The following is a 12157-nucleotide window of genomic DNA, read 5'->3' on the forward strand; positions in this document are numbered from 1 at the left end:
AATAATTCTGTTGCTACTATTGTTACAATAAAATTAACTGGTAATGAGAATTTTAGACTATGGAAAACTTCCATGTCTAAAGCACTTAAGGCTAGAAATAAACTTGGTTTTGTAGATGGTACTTTTCAGAAAACTAAGGTAGATGAGTCTAAAAGTTCTAAATGGGATAGTGCCAATGTTGTAGTTTGTTCTTGGCTTCTGTCATCTATATCTGATTCCATCTATCAGAGTCAAGCTTATTCTGATGTAGCTGAGGATATTTGGAACAATCTTTTTGAAACTTATAATAAGTCAGATGGATCTGTTGTTTTTAATATTCATCAACAGATCAATACTTTAAAACAAAATGGAATTTCACTTTCAGACTACTTTAATAAACTTGACTCTCTGTGGAAGGAATTTGAGGGTCTTACTAGTCTTACTGAGTGTACATGTGAAGCATCTGTTAAACGTAAGGATCATTCTAATCTTATGAAACTTATGCAGTTTCTTAGTGGTCTAGATGATTCCTATAGTCAATTCAAGAGTCATATTCTTCTCATGGAACCCTTACCTAATGTCAAAACTGCTTTTTCCATATTATCTAGAGAAGAGTCACTTCAGAGAAATAGTTCTTTGTCTTCTCTTCAGACCTCTAAGTCTCAGCCTACTGCTTTCAATAGTAGGTTTAATAATAAATTTAACTCAAACAACTCTAATAAGAGTAAAAATCAAGTTGTTCAATGTAAAAATTGTGGTGTTAAAGGCCATTCAATTGAGAAATGCTATAAGATAATTGGGTATCCGAAAGATTTTAAACAAAAAATTGAGTCAAACAGTCAAAAGGGTTTTTCTGCTAATTCTATGACCACCACTTCTGTGGGTTCTAATACTCTTGTCTTAGCTAATCCTGTTGGAGATTTTGAGTTTCATCAGCTTACTAAAGAACAATACATCAAGTTTTTGCAATTACTAAATGATAAACAAATCTGTGAGGAAGCACCTGCAAGTGCTAACATGGCAGGTACTTGCTTGTTTCAAGCTTTTAATTCTTCTTTTGATTGTCAAAAATGGATTGTTGATTCTAGAGCCAATCAACATATGATTGCTTCTGAATCATTTCTTCATGACACTGTGGATGTATCTAAATTGAATCTTCTTGTAAGTCACCCTAATGGTACTTCGGCTAAGATTGAAAAGATTGGTAATATGAACATATCTAATTCTTTAACTTTGTTTGATGTTTTTGCTGTACCAGATTTTAATGTGAACTTGTTGTCTGTCCATAAAGTTTGTAAAGATAGTAATTGTGAGGTCATTTTTAATGAGCATAGTTGTAAAATTCAAGTTTTACAATCAAAGGAGATGGTGGGGAATGGTAAAGAATCTGGAGGTCTCTATTATATGAATAGTGTGCCTTCAGGTAATTTTCTTAATGCTAATCATTCCTCATATGTTTGTTGTGTGTCTAAGTTTACATGGCATAATAAGCTTGGACACCCCTCTGACCAAGCTTTAGTATCTCTAAAACATAAATTTAATTTTGAAAATGGTGTCCTTCCTCCTTGTGATGTGTGTCATAAGGCTAAACAAACTCGCGAGTCATTCCCTGTTAGTCAACATGTCACATCTAGTCTTGGTGAATTAATTCATCTAGATGTGTGGGGTCCTTATAGAGTGATCACCTCAGAAGGGTTTAGATATTTCTTGACCATTGTGGATGATTACACTAGAGCTACGTGGGTTTATTTGTTAAAGACTAAGGAAGAAGTTTTTGGATGTGTTTCTGTGTTTCTTAATATTTTGTTCAATCAATTTGAAGTTAAAATTAAAACTGTTAGGTCAGATAATGGAACTGAGTTTTTGAATCATAAGATGAAACAATTGTTTGAGTCTAAAGGAATTTTACATCAAACATCATGTGTTCATACTCCACAACAAAATGGTATTGTAGAAAGGAAACACAGACACATTTTAAATGTTGCAAGGTCTTTAATTTTTCAATCTGGTTTACCTTTGAAATACTCGGGAGAAGCTGTTTTAACATCTATTTTTTTAATCAATAGAACACCTACATCAGTTTTAAATGGTGCTTCTCCTTATGAATTGGTCTATAAATCTTCTCCTGTATTTGATAAACTTAGAGTTTTTGGATGTTTATGTTTTGCAACAAAACTGAATAATTCAGATAGATTTTCTGAAAGAGCTGATAAATGTGTTTTTCTTGGTTATTCTTCTGATAAAAAGGGATATAGAGTACTTAGTCTTGATACAAATCTTATTTTTGTTTCCAGGGATGTAAAGTTTTATGAATCAGTGTTTCCTTTCAAACTGAAGTTTTCATCTGAGAATGATAAATTTAATGTTCTTGTGTGCTCTAGTGATCCTTTTTCCTATGATGAGTCTTTGTATTCTAGTTCTTTACTTGATAATCCTAGTAATGATAACTTTGGAAATGTCCATCACTTGGATGGTGCTAGTGGAGACCAATACTTGGATGAGACTAATTCCTTTGATGTCAGCAACCAGTTTGGTGAGACACATGTGCCTTCATCTGGTGAGATGATTCCTAGTTCTTCTACATTGACTGAGGAAAGTGGTCCAAATAACACAAATCCTTCTGATGATCAGTCTTCTAGGACTACTCGGTCTGGACGTGCTATACATTTACCAGCTAGGTTTAGTGATTATGTTGTTGAAGGGAAGCATAAATATGGGATTGAAAGATCAATTAACTATTCTTGTCTTAATAATGAAACTTATTGTTTTGTTTCAAATCTTAATAAAACATTAGAACCAAAAACTTATAATGAAGCTGCTTTAGACCCAAATTGGGTAAAGGCAATGAATGAGGAAATGGAGGCCCTATATAGAAGTAATACCTGGGAAATAACTGATCTTCCTAAAGGAAGAAAAGTTATTGGTTGTCGTTGGATTTATAAAATTAAATATAAGTCTAATGGTGAAATAGAAAGGTATAAAGCTAGACTTGTAGCAAAAGGTTACAGTTAAAGGGAAGGTATTGATTATGAGGAGACTTTCTCTCCAGTAGCTAAAATGGTCTCTATAAGAATAGTTTTGTCTTTAGCTGTTCATCATTCATGGCCATTATATCAGCTTGACATAAATAATGCTTTTTTATATGGTGATTTGTCTGAAAATGTTTATATGCAACTTCCTGAAGGATATCATTCTAAGAATGATATTAGAGTTTGTAGACTTATAAAGTCTCTTTATGGTCTTAAACAAGCTCCTAGAAAGTGGAATGAAAAATTGTGCCAATCTCTTTCAACTTTTGGTTATAAACAAAGTATAAATGATTATTCCTTGTTTGTTAGAAATTATGAAAACACAGTTGTAATTTTGTTGGTTTATGTGGATGATATTGTTATTACTGGAAATTGTGTTTCTGAGTTGGAAAAGGTCAAAGTTTTTTTGAAGTCACAATTTTTTATAAAAGATTTAGGAGAGTTAAAATATTTTTTGGGAATTGAAGTTATTAAAACTGAAAAAGGATTGTGTCTAAATCAAAGAAAATATTGTTTGGAATTGTTAAATGATTTTGGAATGCTTGCTTGTAAACTAGTTAAAACTCCTCTTGAAGCAAATTTAGTTATTAAAAGAGAGTCTGATTTTGATAGTTCTGATTATGTTGTTAATATAACTGAGTTTCAAAAGTTAATTGGCAAATTAATCTATATAACTATGACTAGACTAGACATCTCTTATGCTGTTCAAATTTTGAGTCAATACATGCATAAACCTTATAAATCTCATCTCAATATTGCTTTTAGACTCTTAAGGTATCTAAAAGATTGTCCAGGAAAGGGCATTCATATAAAAAAACTGATTGTCTAGATCTTAAAGCTTTTCTAGATGCAGATTGAGCAAAATGCTTGTTTAGTCGTAGATCAGTTACTGGTTTTCTAATATATTTTGGAGGATCTCTTGTATCCTGGAAAAGCAAGAAACAAAGTACTGTTTCTCGTTCTTCAACTGAATCTGAATATAGGGCTCTAGGATCTGTGGCTTGTGAAGTTTTGTGGATTTTGAAATTGCTATTTGATTTTGGAATATCAGGTTTAACTCCTGTAAATGTTTTTTGTGACAATGAATCTGCTATTAAGTTGGCTTTGAATCCTGTGTTTCATGAAAAAACTAAACATTTTGAAGTTGATCTTCATTTTATTCGTGAAAAAATTGAAAAGGGTATTTTCAACATAAATAAGATTGAGTTATCAAATCAAACTGCAGACATTTTGACTAAAGCTTTGGGTGTTAGTCAACATGAGTTTTTCTTTAATAGACTTGGTCTTATTAATGTTTTTAAAAAATAAGTGATTAATTTAATATAATTAATGTTTAGTTTGATGTTGGGGGTGGGGGGGGGGTGTTGAAATATATATTCTCTTATTCAAACTTAACATTAATTAAGAAAAGGTAAGGTTTGTATTTTTTACCATTCTATAGGGTGTATTGTGAAATGTAGTGTGCAGGTGTGATCTTTGGGTTTACACGCGGACCCTATTCGGGTGTGGATGCTCCATGGGGCTGCTTGCTCCGAGAGTATTTAATGTGTTAATCACGTTCAGTTGCAGTACTCTCTAGATATTTTTCTGTGTTCTCTCTTTCTCTCTAGATTAGGGTTTCTGTAAGGGTTTCGTTACAGAGCTTTAGATCCGTAATAACTTGTTATCAGGTTTCTTGTTTGAGTGTAAGAGAGTTAATGTAGTGAGGTTTCTTTTGTATTTGTTTGATGTAAACCAACTGTTTCATACTGAATGAAATGTTGATGTTGGGAAATTGTTGAGTTCATCTTTTCGTAGAATAAGATAGGATGAGCTAATTTTGTAACTCAAAAAATAACTTAGCTTATGTGTGCATGACACAGTGTTAAGCTCTTAAAAAGCTATATGGATAAACAATTATAATGCATTCAACCACTCTAGTTTAGATAATTACTTTTTGGTACGAATTTAACCATATCTAAGTTTCTGGAATTGCAGAAAATACTACTCGATCGAACAGTTTTATCAAGTTATATTAAAATTAAGTCATTAAGAACTTCCGAAAATTTTGATGGGGTTATTAGTTGTTAATGTTAGGTAATGTATTTTAATTGTATAAAGTATGATGTTTCAACTCTACTTTTTATATAGTTAACTAGATCAGGGACGATGGGAAATGAAAACTCAGTTCAAAAGCAAGTTCCAAAAGTATCTATTGTCGAACTGAATGCAAATTCAGTTCAACTGAAAGTATTTGTGGATGAAAAGAAGAAAAAGGTGATGTTTGCAGAAGCAGAGGAAGACTTTGTGGAAATCCTTTTCAGTTTTCTCACTTTGCCTCTTGGAACAATCGCAAGACTCTCAAGAAAATATGAAGACAAAGTTGGAAGCTTAACTTCTCTCTATGAAAGCGTCGAGAATTTAAGTATAGAACGTTTCTTTGAGACGTGGTATAAGGATTGCCTAGTTTATCCAATAAATTCATCTGCTCATGTTTGCGAAAAGCTTAAAGTAAATCTACATGGAACAAAGTCAATCCTTTATCAGCCTGGTGCAATCTTTTTCAAAAAGAAGGGTAAATTCATCATTACTGAGGATCTCAATATCATACCTCTCATGATGGACACAAGCATTTCACTCCTTAATTCTCTTGGTGTTGAATCCATTCATTTACTACATGAAAGAACTATATTTTTTGGCTTAAAATAGGTACGCTTTTGGTTTTGGTTATATCACCAATATTTTTTTTAAATATCGTTTTATATAATATCGATTTTTGTTGGAATTTTATATATAAAGGAATGGCAAGTTGGCAATTTCCTTGTATCCCACATTGGTGGGGGGAAGAAACTTTTGAGGGTTTATAAGCCTATTCCCTTGGTAAGGCTTTAGTGGATCAAAGAAATGGGCCAAGCCCACGCGCGCGCCTAGCCTAGTCTAGCACTAGCCGACGCCGCGAGTGCGCGATTTAGGCGCACTTTGCACGACGCATCGGTCGCTGGGAGCTGAGGAGCTTTTATTTTTGGTGAGTTCGGGTCAAGCCGGTTTGATCGACCCGGTCAAATGGTTGACCGACGTTGACTTCGTGAAGGATAAGTCATCAGGGCATTCTAGAAGGATCAGGAAATGGCTTGCTTAGAGAGCAAGTCGTCGCCCTAGGGTTTCTTGGGCCGGCCTATGGGGGCCCATTTTATGCCTTCTAGGGTTTCGATACCTATAAATATAGCCCCCTAGGAGCCATGCAGAACACACACGAAATCTGAAAAGCTCTCTCCCTCTCTCTACGTTTTTTCTTCTAGTTTCCGAGTAGTCGCTTTGTGTTTGTCGATTTCCAGTGATGTTGGAATATCGATCAAGCTGCATTAAATCCTGGGGTTTTACTCTGTTGCTTACAGCCAGTACAAGCGAAGTAAAAACCTTTAAGGACAGGAATCTGGTCCGTGCAGTTGCTTCAAGATCAAGTCAGCAATTAACAGGTCGGTTTTACTTTTCTGTCTTGAGTTTAATTCGTCCAATAACATGACAATCTTCTTCTACCTTTCTTATAATCAGATCTAATCGAGAAGGATAGATCTGGTTTCTGGACGAAACTTGGTAAATATAATAATAATAATTGAATTTATTATTCACAACTAATCGACATATAATTCACAATATTATTTGTCGGTTTCCTTGTGCGTCTTTTAGTTTGATTTACAACAATCTTAAAGGTTTTTATATTTTGTGATAAATTAACAGACTAATGGACACTACTGCTAGCCTCCACTTCATGAACCAAGAGTTTGCCAAACTTGACCAATCCGATGGTCAGAACTACACCCGTTGGGCCGAAAAGGTCAAGTTCATGCTTCATCTCTTGAAGCTCTCCTTTGTGTTGGACCCAAAACTGGCACCAATTCCTGAAAATCCAATTCCCAAGAAGGGGGAATCTGTGGACCCAGCGGTCATTGCAGAACTGGAAAAACAAAGGATTCTGCATAGAGAATCTGAGGAATTGTGTGTGGGTCATATCAAGAATTCCCTATCTGATCGGCTCTATGATCTTTACTCGCCGGTCAAAGATCCAAAAGAGCTATGGAGTGCGTTGGAACTTAAGTACAAGGCACATGAGGAAGGTATTAACAAGTACCTTGTGTCCAAGTACTTTGAGTTTCAAATGGTTGATGACAAATCAATTATGGAGCAAGTGCATGAACTCCAAGTCATGGTCAACAAGTTGAACGCACTCTCCATCTCTCTTCCAGAACTCTTTCAGGTTGGTGCGATCATCGCAAAACTGTCACCCTCGTGGAAAGATTTCTCTAAGAGAATGATGCACAAATCCGAGGACTACTCCTTGGATGATCTGATGAAACACCTCCGCATTGAGGAGGAAACTCGCATCAGGGACAAGCGGGGTAAAGTTGGACAAAGTGTGCATCATGTGTCAGCTGGGAGTTCTAGCCACAAAGGCAAATCTGGGGGACAAAACAAGAAGAACTTTGGACCCAAGAAACAAAGCTTCAAGAAACCGGGTAATCAGAATCCCAACTCAAAGCCAAAAAGGACCGGTCCTTGCCACGTCTGCGGAGAGATTGGACACTATGCAAGAGAATGCAAAGATCGCAAATCAGTACCGGTTGCACAAGCAGTCGAGAAGGTGACTGACATGGTGGCTAGTGTGAACCTTGGAGATATCTTCATGATCTCCTCTCTTACTCGAGCAATATGTGCTCGAGGTTGGTTCGTGGACACTGGAGCCACTATGCATGTTTGTGGGCAACGAGAGAGCTTTCGCACTTACCACCCCATGCCACATGGGACAGTTGTCGCCTGTGTTGATGGCCACAAAGCTGAAGTTCTAGGAAGGGGTGATGTTCGGTTGAAGTTCACACGTGGTGAATGGGTGACTCTTCGAGATGTTCTACATGTTCCTACTATCTCAAAGGGATTGGTTTCTGCAGACAAGTTTGACAAGGGTGGGTTCAAGATGGTCCTTGAGAGAGGCAAAATTATGATCACTAAAGGCAGAAGACATGTTGGGAGGGCGAACAATACTTTGGGAATGTATCGCTTGTGTCTTAGTGATGAGGGTAATATGAGTAGTCCTAGTGTTCAAGGTGGTGTGTCTAGTGTTGCTAGTGTGTCAAGTGTTGGTAATGATGTAATTAATGGATTGGTTGCTAATGTGAATGAAGTGAACTTTTCTGGTTATATTGTTTGTTCAATTTCTTTATGGCATAAACGTTTAGCTCACACTAATGTTAAAAACATGAAAAAATGCAAACTAAAGGTATGTTAAAATATGACACAAAAGATTTTGAAAAATGTGAAACATGTGTAAAATCAAAATTCACTAAGAAACCATTTCCATCAGTTAAGAGAAACACATCTTTACTTGAGTTGATACATTCTGATATATGTGAGTTAAATGGAATCCTTACTCGAGGAGGAAAAAGGTATTTCATCACATTTTGTGATGACTTCAGTAGATATCTACATGTTTATTTGCTGAGATCAAAAGATGAAGCTTTTGATGCATTTAAACGATATAAGGCTGAGGTCGAAAATCAACTTGAAAGACACATCAAAATTCTTCGCTCGGACAGAGGCGGAGAATATTTCAACCAAGATTTTGACACATTCTGCGAAGAGAATGGAATCAAACATGAGAGAACATCACCATACACCCCTCAACAGAATGGTTTGGCTGAAAGAAAGAACCGAACTCTTTGTGAGATGGTCAACTGTATGTTGAACCAATCGGGTCAACCAAACAATCTATGGGGGGAAGCACTATTAACCGCTTGTTATGTTCATAACAGGATCACTAGTCGTGTGATTCCTACAAGCCCTTATGAGTTGTGGAAAGGTAGAAAGCCTAACCTAGACTATTTGAAAGTTTGGGGGTGTGTTGCTTATTATCGGACTCCTGATCCTAAGCGAACCAAATTGGGAGCACGAGCTAATAAGAGTATTTTTATTGGATATGCTCAAAATAGCAAGGCTTACCGATTACTAGACATTGATTCGGGTGTTGTTGTGGAATCCAGAGATGTGGAATTCTTTGAGGACAAGTTTTCTAAGGATGAAGAAAACTCTAGTCATACAACACCTACAAGTACCTCTCAAGAAATACTCCCACCTCCTCCCATTGTGGAAGAACCAAGGAGAAGTACTAGGGCTAGAATTGAGAAAACCTTTGGAGATGATTTCTATTCTTATTTGGTCGAAGGAACACAAAAGAAAGTGACGAGATAGGTCATCTTTTCAATTAATTTGGATGATGACCCTAAGACCTTTACTGAAGCCATGACGTCTCGGGATGCTCCTCTGTGGAAGGAAGCAATCAATGACGAAATGGATTCAATTATGGGTAATGGAACTTGGGAGTTAGCTGATCTACCCAAGGGGAAAAGACCCATAGGATCCAAATGGATATTCAAGAAGAAATATCATCCTGATGGATCCATATATGCTTATAAAGCAAGGTTGGTTGCAAAGGGCTATAGGCAGCGAGAAGGGATCGATTATTTTGATACCTATGCCCCAGTTGCTAGAATTAGTTCAATTAGAACTCTCATTGCAATATCAGCTTTGAAGGGATTGTACATTCATCAAATGGATGTGAAGACAACCTTTCTGAATGGTTATCTCGAAGAGGAGATTTACCTGGAGCAACCTGAAGGTTTTGTAATACCTGGACAAGAAAACAAAGTATGTAGACTTGTTAAGTCTTTGTACAGGTTGAAACAAGCTCCTAAACAGTGGCATGAGAGATTTGACACCACTGTGACTGCCTTTGGTTTTCAGCACAATAGTGTTGACAGATGTATTTACTCTAAACATACATCTGATTACATAGTAGTTATATGTCTTTATGTTGATGATATGTTGATCATTGGCACTTACCTAGAAGGTATTCTTGAGACGAAGAAATACCTATCCTCGAACTTTAAGATGAAAGATCTTGGAGAAGTAGATACTATTCTTGGTATCAAGGTGAAGAGGACAGGTGGTCAGATTTCTCTGAATCAATCTCATTACATAGAGAAAATTCAGACAAAGTTTTAACATTTGAACATTAAGGAATTTAACACTCCTTTTGATTCAAGTGTGAAACTTAAGGTGAATTCTGGTCGAGCTGTGGCTCAACTGGAATATGCTAGTGCAGTTGGGAGTATGATGTATGCTACTCACTGCACGCGACCTGACATCACATTTGCTGTAAACAAATTGAGTCAGTATACAGTTAATCTAGGGACGGAGCACTGGAAGGCAATGGGTAGAGTACTAGGATACCTGAAAAGGACAAGTACTTTTGAATTGACATATTCGTCATCTAATGGAATACTTGAAGGTTATTCTGATGCCAGCTGGATTGATCACACTAGTGATTCAAAATCCACAAGTGGCTGGATTTGTACTCTAGCTGGTGGTGCTATTTCTTGGGTGAGCAAGAAACAGACATGCATAGCTCATTCAACGATGGAAGCAGAGCTAATTGCCTTAGCAGCAGCAGGCAAAGAGGCAGAGTGGATTCGAGATCTACTTATGGATATACGTTTGTGGGATATTCCGATGCCTTCAATACCCATGTATTGTGACAGTGAGGCCACACTGTCTAAAGTATATAATGCGGTATATAATGGGAAGTCAAGACATGTAGGTCTGTGACACAATTTTGTGAGACAACTAATTGAAAGTGGTACCATCAAGGTTGTCTATGTCAAGACAAGTAGGAACTTGGCAGATCCGTTTACAAAACCTCTGACGAGAGATTTGGTTACATCTACCACGAGAGTCATGGGTCTAAAACCACAATAGAATCGTTTAGTGATGGAAACCCAACTTGACATTAGTGCTCCTAATTTTCAAGTTTGAAGGGTAACAACGAAATCACTAACGATAGAAGGTACTATCATTCATGATAGATCCATGTGAGGTAGGATAATACGTCGTTGCCGAGAATGAGGATGAGTTACTACTCTTAACATAGTTTTGGAGACATCTAAGCAACGAAGATGTTGTAAAACTTTGCCTATATGATCTAGAGGTGGTGCCGCCTCAAGTGAAGATTAGTGGTTTATCTTCTAAAGGGTCATGAAAAAGATTTATAACGCATGGCCATAATAGCGCTCAGGGAGAACACAAATATGACTTGTGATGTGTGGGGGTAAACCGGAGAGGTCATTTAGGTTCATGGTTTAAACCTATAAGGATACCATTGAATCGGTCTCTTCTTGTTTGTTCTCATTAAACTAGGGTTTAATCTTCGTGACACCCGAGTGACATCATCTGTCTGAGTGAAAGGAAACTTACCAACTTGGTGGGGGATTGTTGGAATTTTATATATAAAGGAATGGCAAGTTGGCAATTTCCTTGTATCCCACATTGGTGGGGGGAAGAAACTTTTGAGGGTTTATAAGCCTATTCCCTTGGTAAGCCTTTAAAGGCTTTAGTGGATCAAAGGAATGGGCCAAGCCCACGCGCGCGCCTAGCCTAGCCTAGCACTAGCGACGCCGCGAGTGCGCGAAATGGCGCGATTTAGGCGCACTTTGCACTTCGCACGACGCATCGGTCGCAAGCCGGTTTGACCGACCCGGTCAAATGGTTGACCGACGTTGACTTCGTGAAGGATAAGTCATCGGGGCATTCTAGAAGGACCAGGAAATGGCTTGCTTAGAGAGCAAGTCGTCGCCCTAGGGTTTCTGGGGCCGGCCTATGGGGGCCCGTTTTATGCCTTCTAGGGTTTCGATACCTATAAATATAGCCCCCTAGGAGCCATTCAGAACACACACGAAATCTGAAAAGCTCTCTCCCTCTCTCTGCGTTTTTTCTTCTAGTTTCCGAGCAGTCGCTTTGTGTTTGTCGATTTCCAGTGCTGTTGGAATATCGATCAAGCTGCATTAAATCCTGGGGTTTTACTCTGTTACTTACAGCCAGTACAAGCGAAGTAAAAACCTTTAAGGACAGGAATCTGGTCCGTGCAGTTGCTTCAAGATCAAGTCAGCAATTAACAGGTCAGTTTTACTTTTCTGTCTTGAGTTTAATTCGTCCAATAACAGGAAGTGAAGACCATATTACTTGAAATAAGAAAATACTTGAAATCTGAGGATGTGAAGACCATATTACTTTGCTCAAAACTTGCAGTTAATTACTATTGTGTCACTGATTTGCTTCCGATTTAT

The 12157-nt window shown here is 37.3% G+C and overlaps 1 protein-coding gene across 1 annotated transcript; it reads left to right on the forward strand.

Moving 5' to 3' along the window:
* The first annotated feature begins 5156 nt into the window (after window positions 1–5156).
* LOC111906737 (uncharacterized) lies at window positions 5157–5696 on the forward strand. The gene has a single exon (XM_023902508.1). It carries the CDS (start codon window positions 5157–5159, stop codon window positions 5694–5696), a length of 540 nt encoding a protein of 179 aa, XP_023758276.1.
* The last annotated feature ends 6461 nt before the right edge of the window (window positions 5697–12157 follow it).

Source organism: Lactuca sativa, chromosome 9, assembly GCF_002870075.4.
Source record: "Lactuca sativa cultivar Salinas chromosome 9, Lsat_Salinas_v11, whole genome shotgun sequence".
In the NCBI taxonomy this organism is placed as follows: Eukaryota; Viridiplantae; Streptophyta; class Magnoliopsida; order Asterales; family Asteraceae; genus Lactuca; species Lactuca sativa.

Coding starts and splice junctions, on each gene's coding strand:
- LOC111906737 (XM_023902508.1), top strand. CDS start 5,157: ATGGGAAATGAAAACTCAGTTCAAAAGCAAGTTCCAAAAGTATCTATT.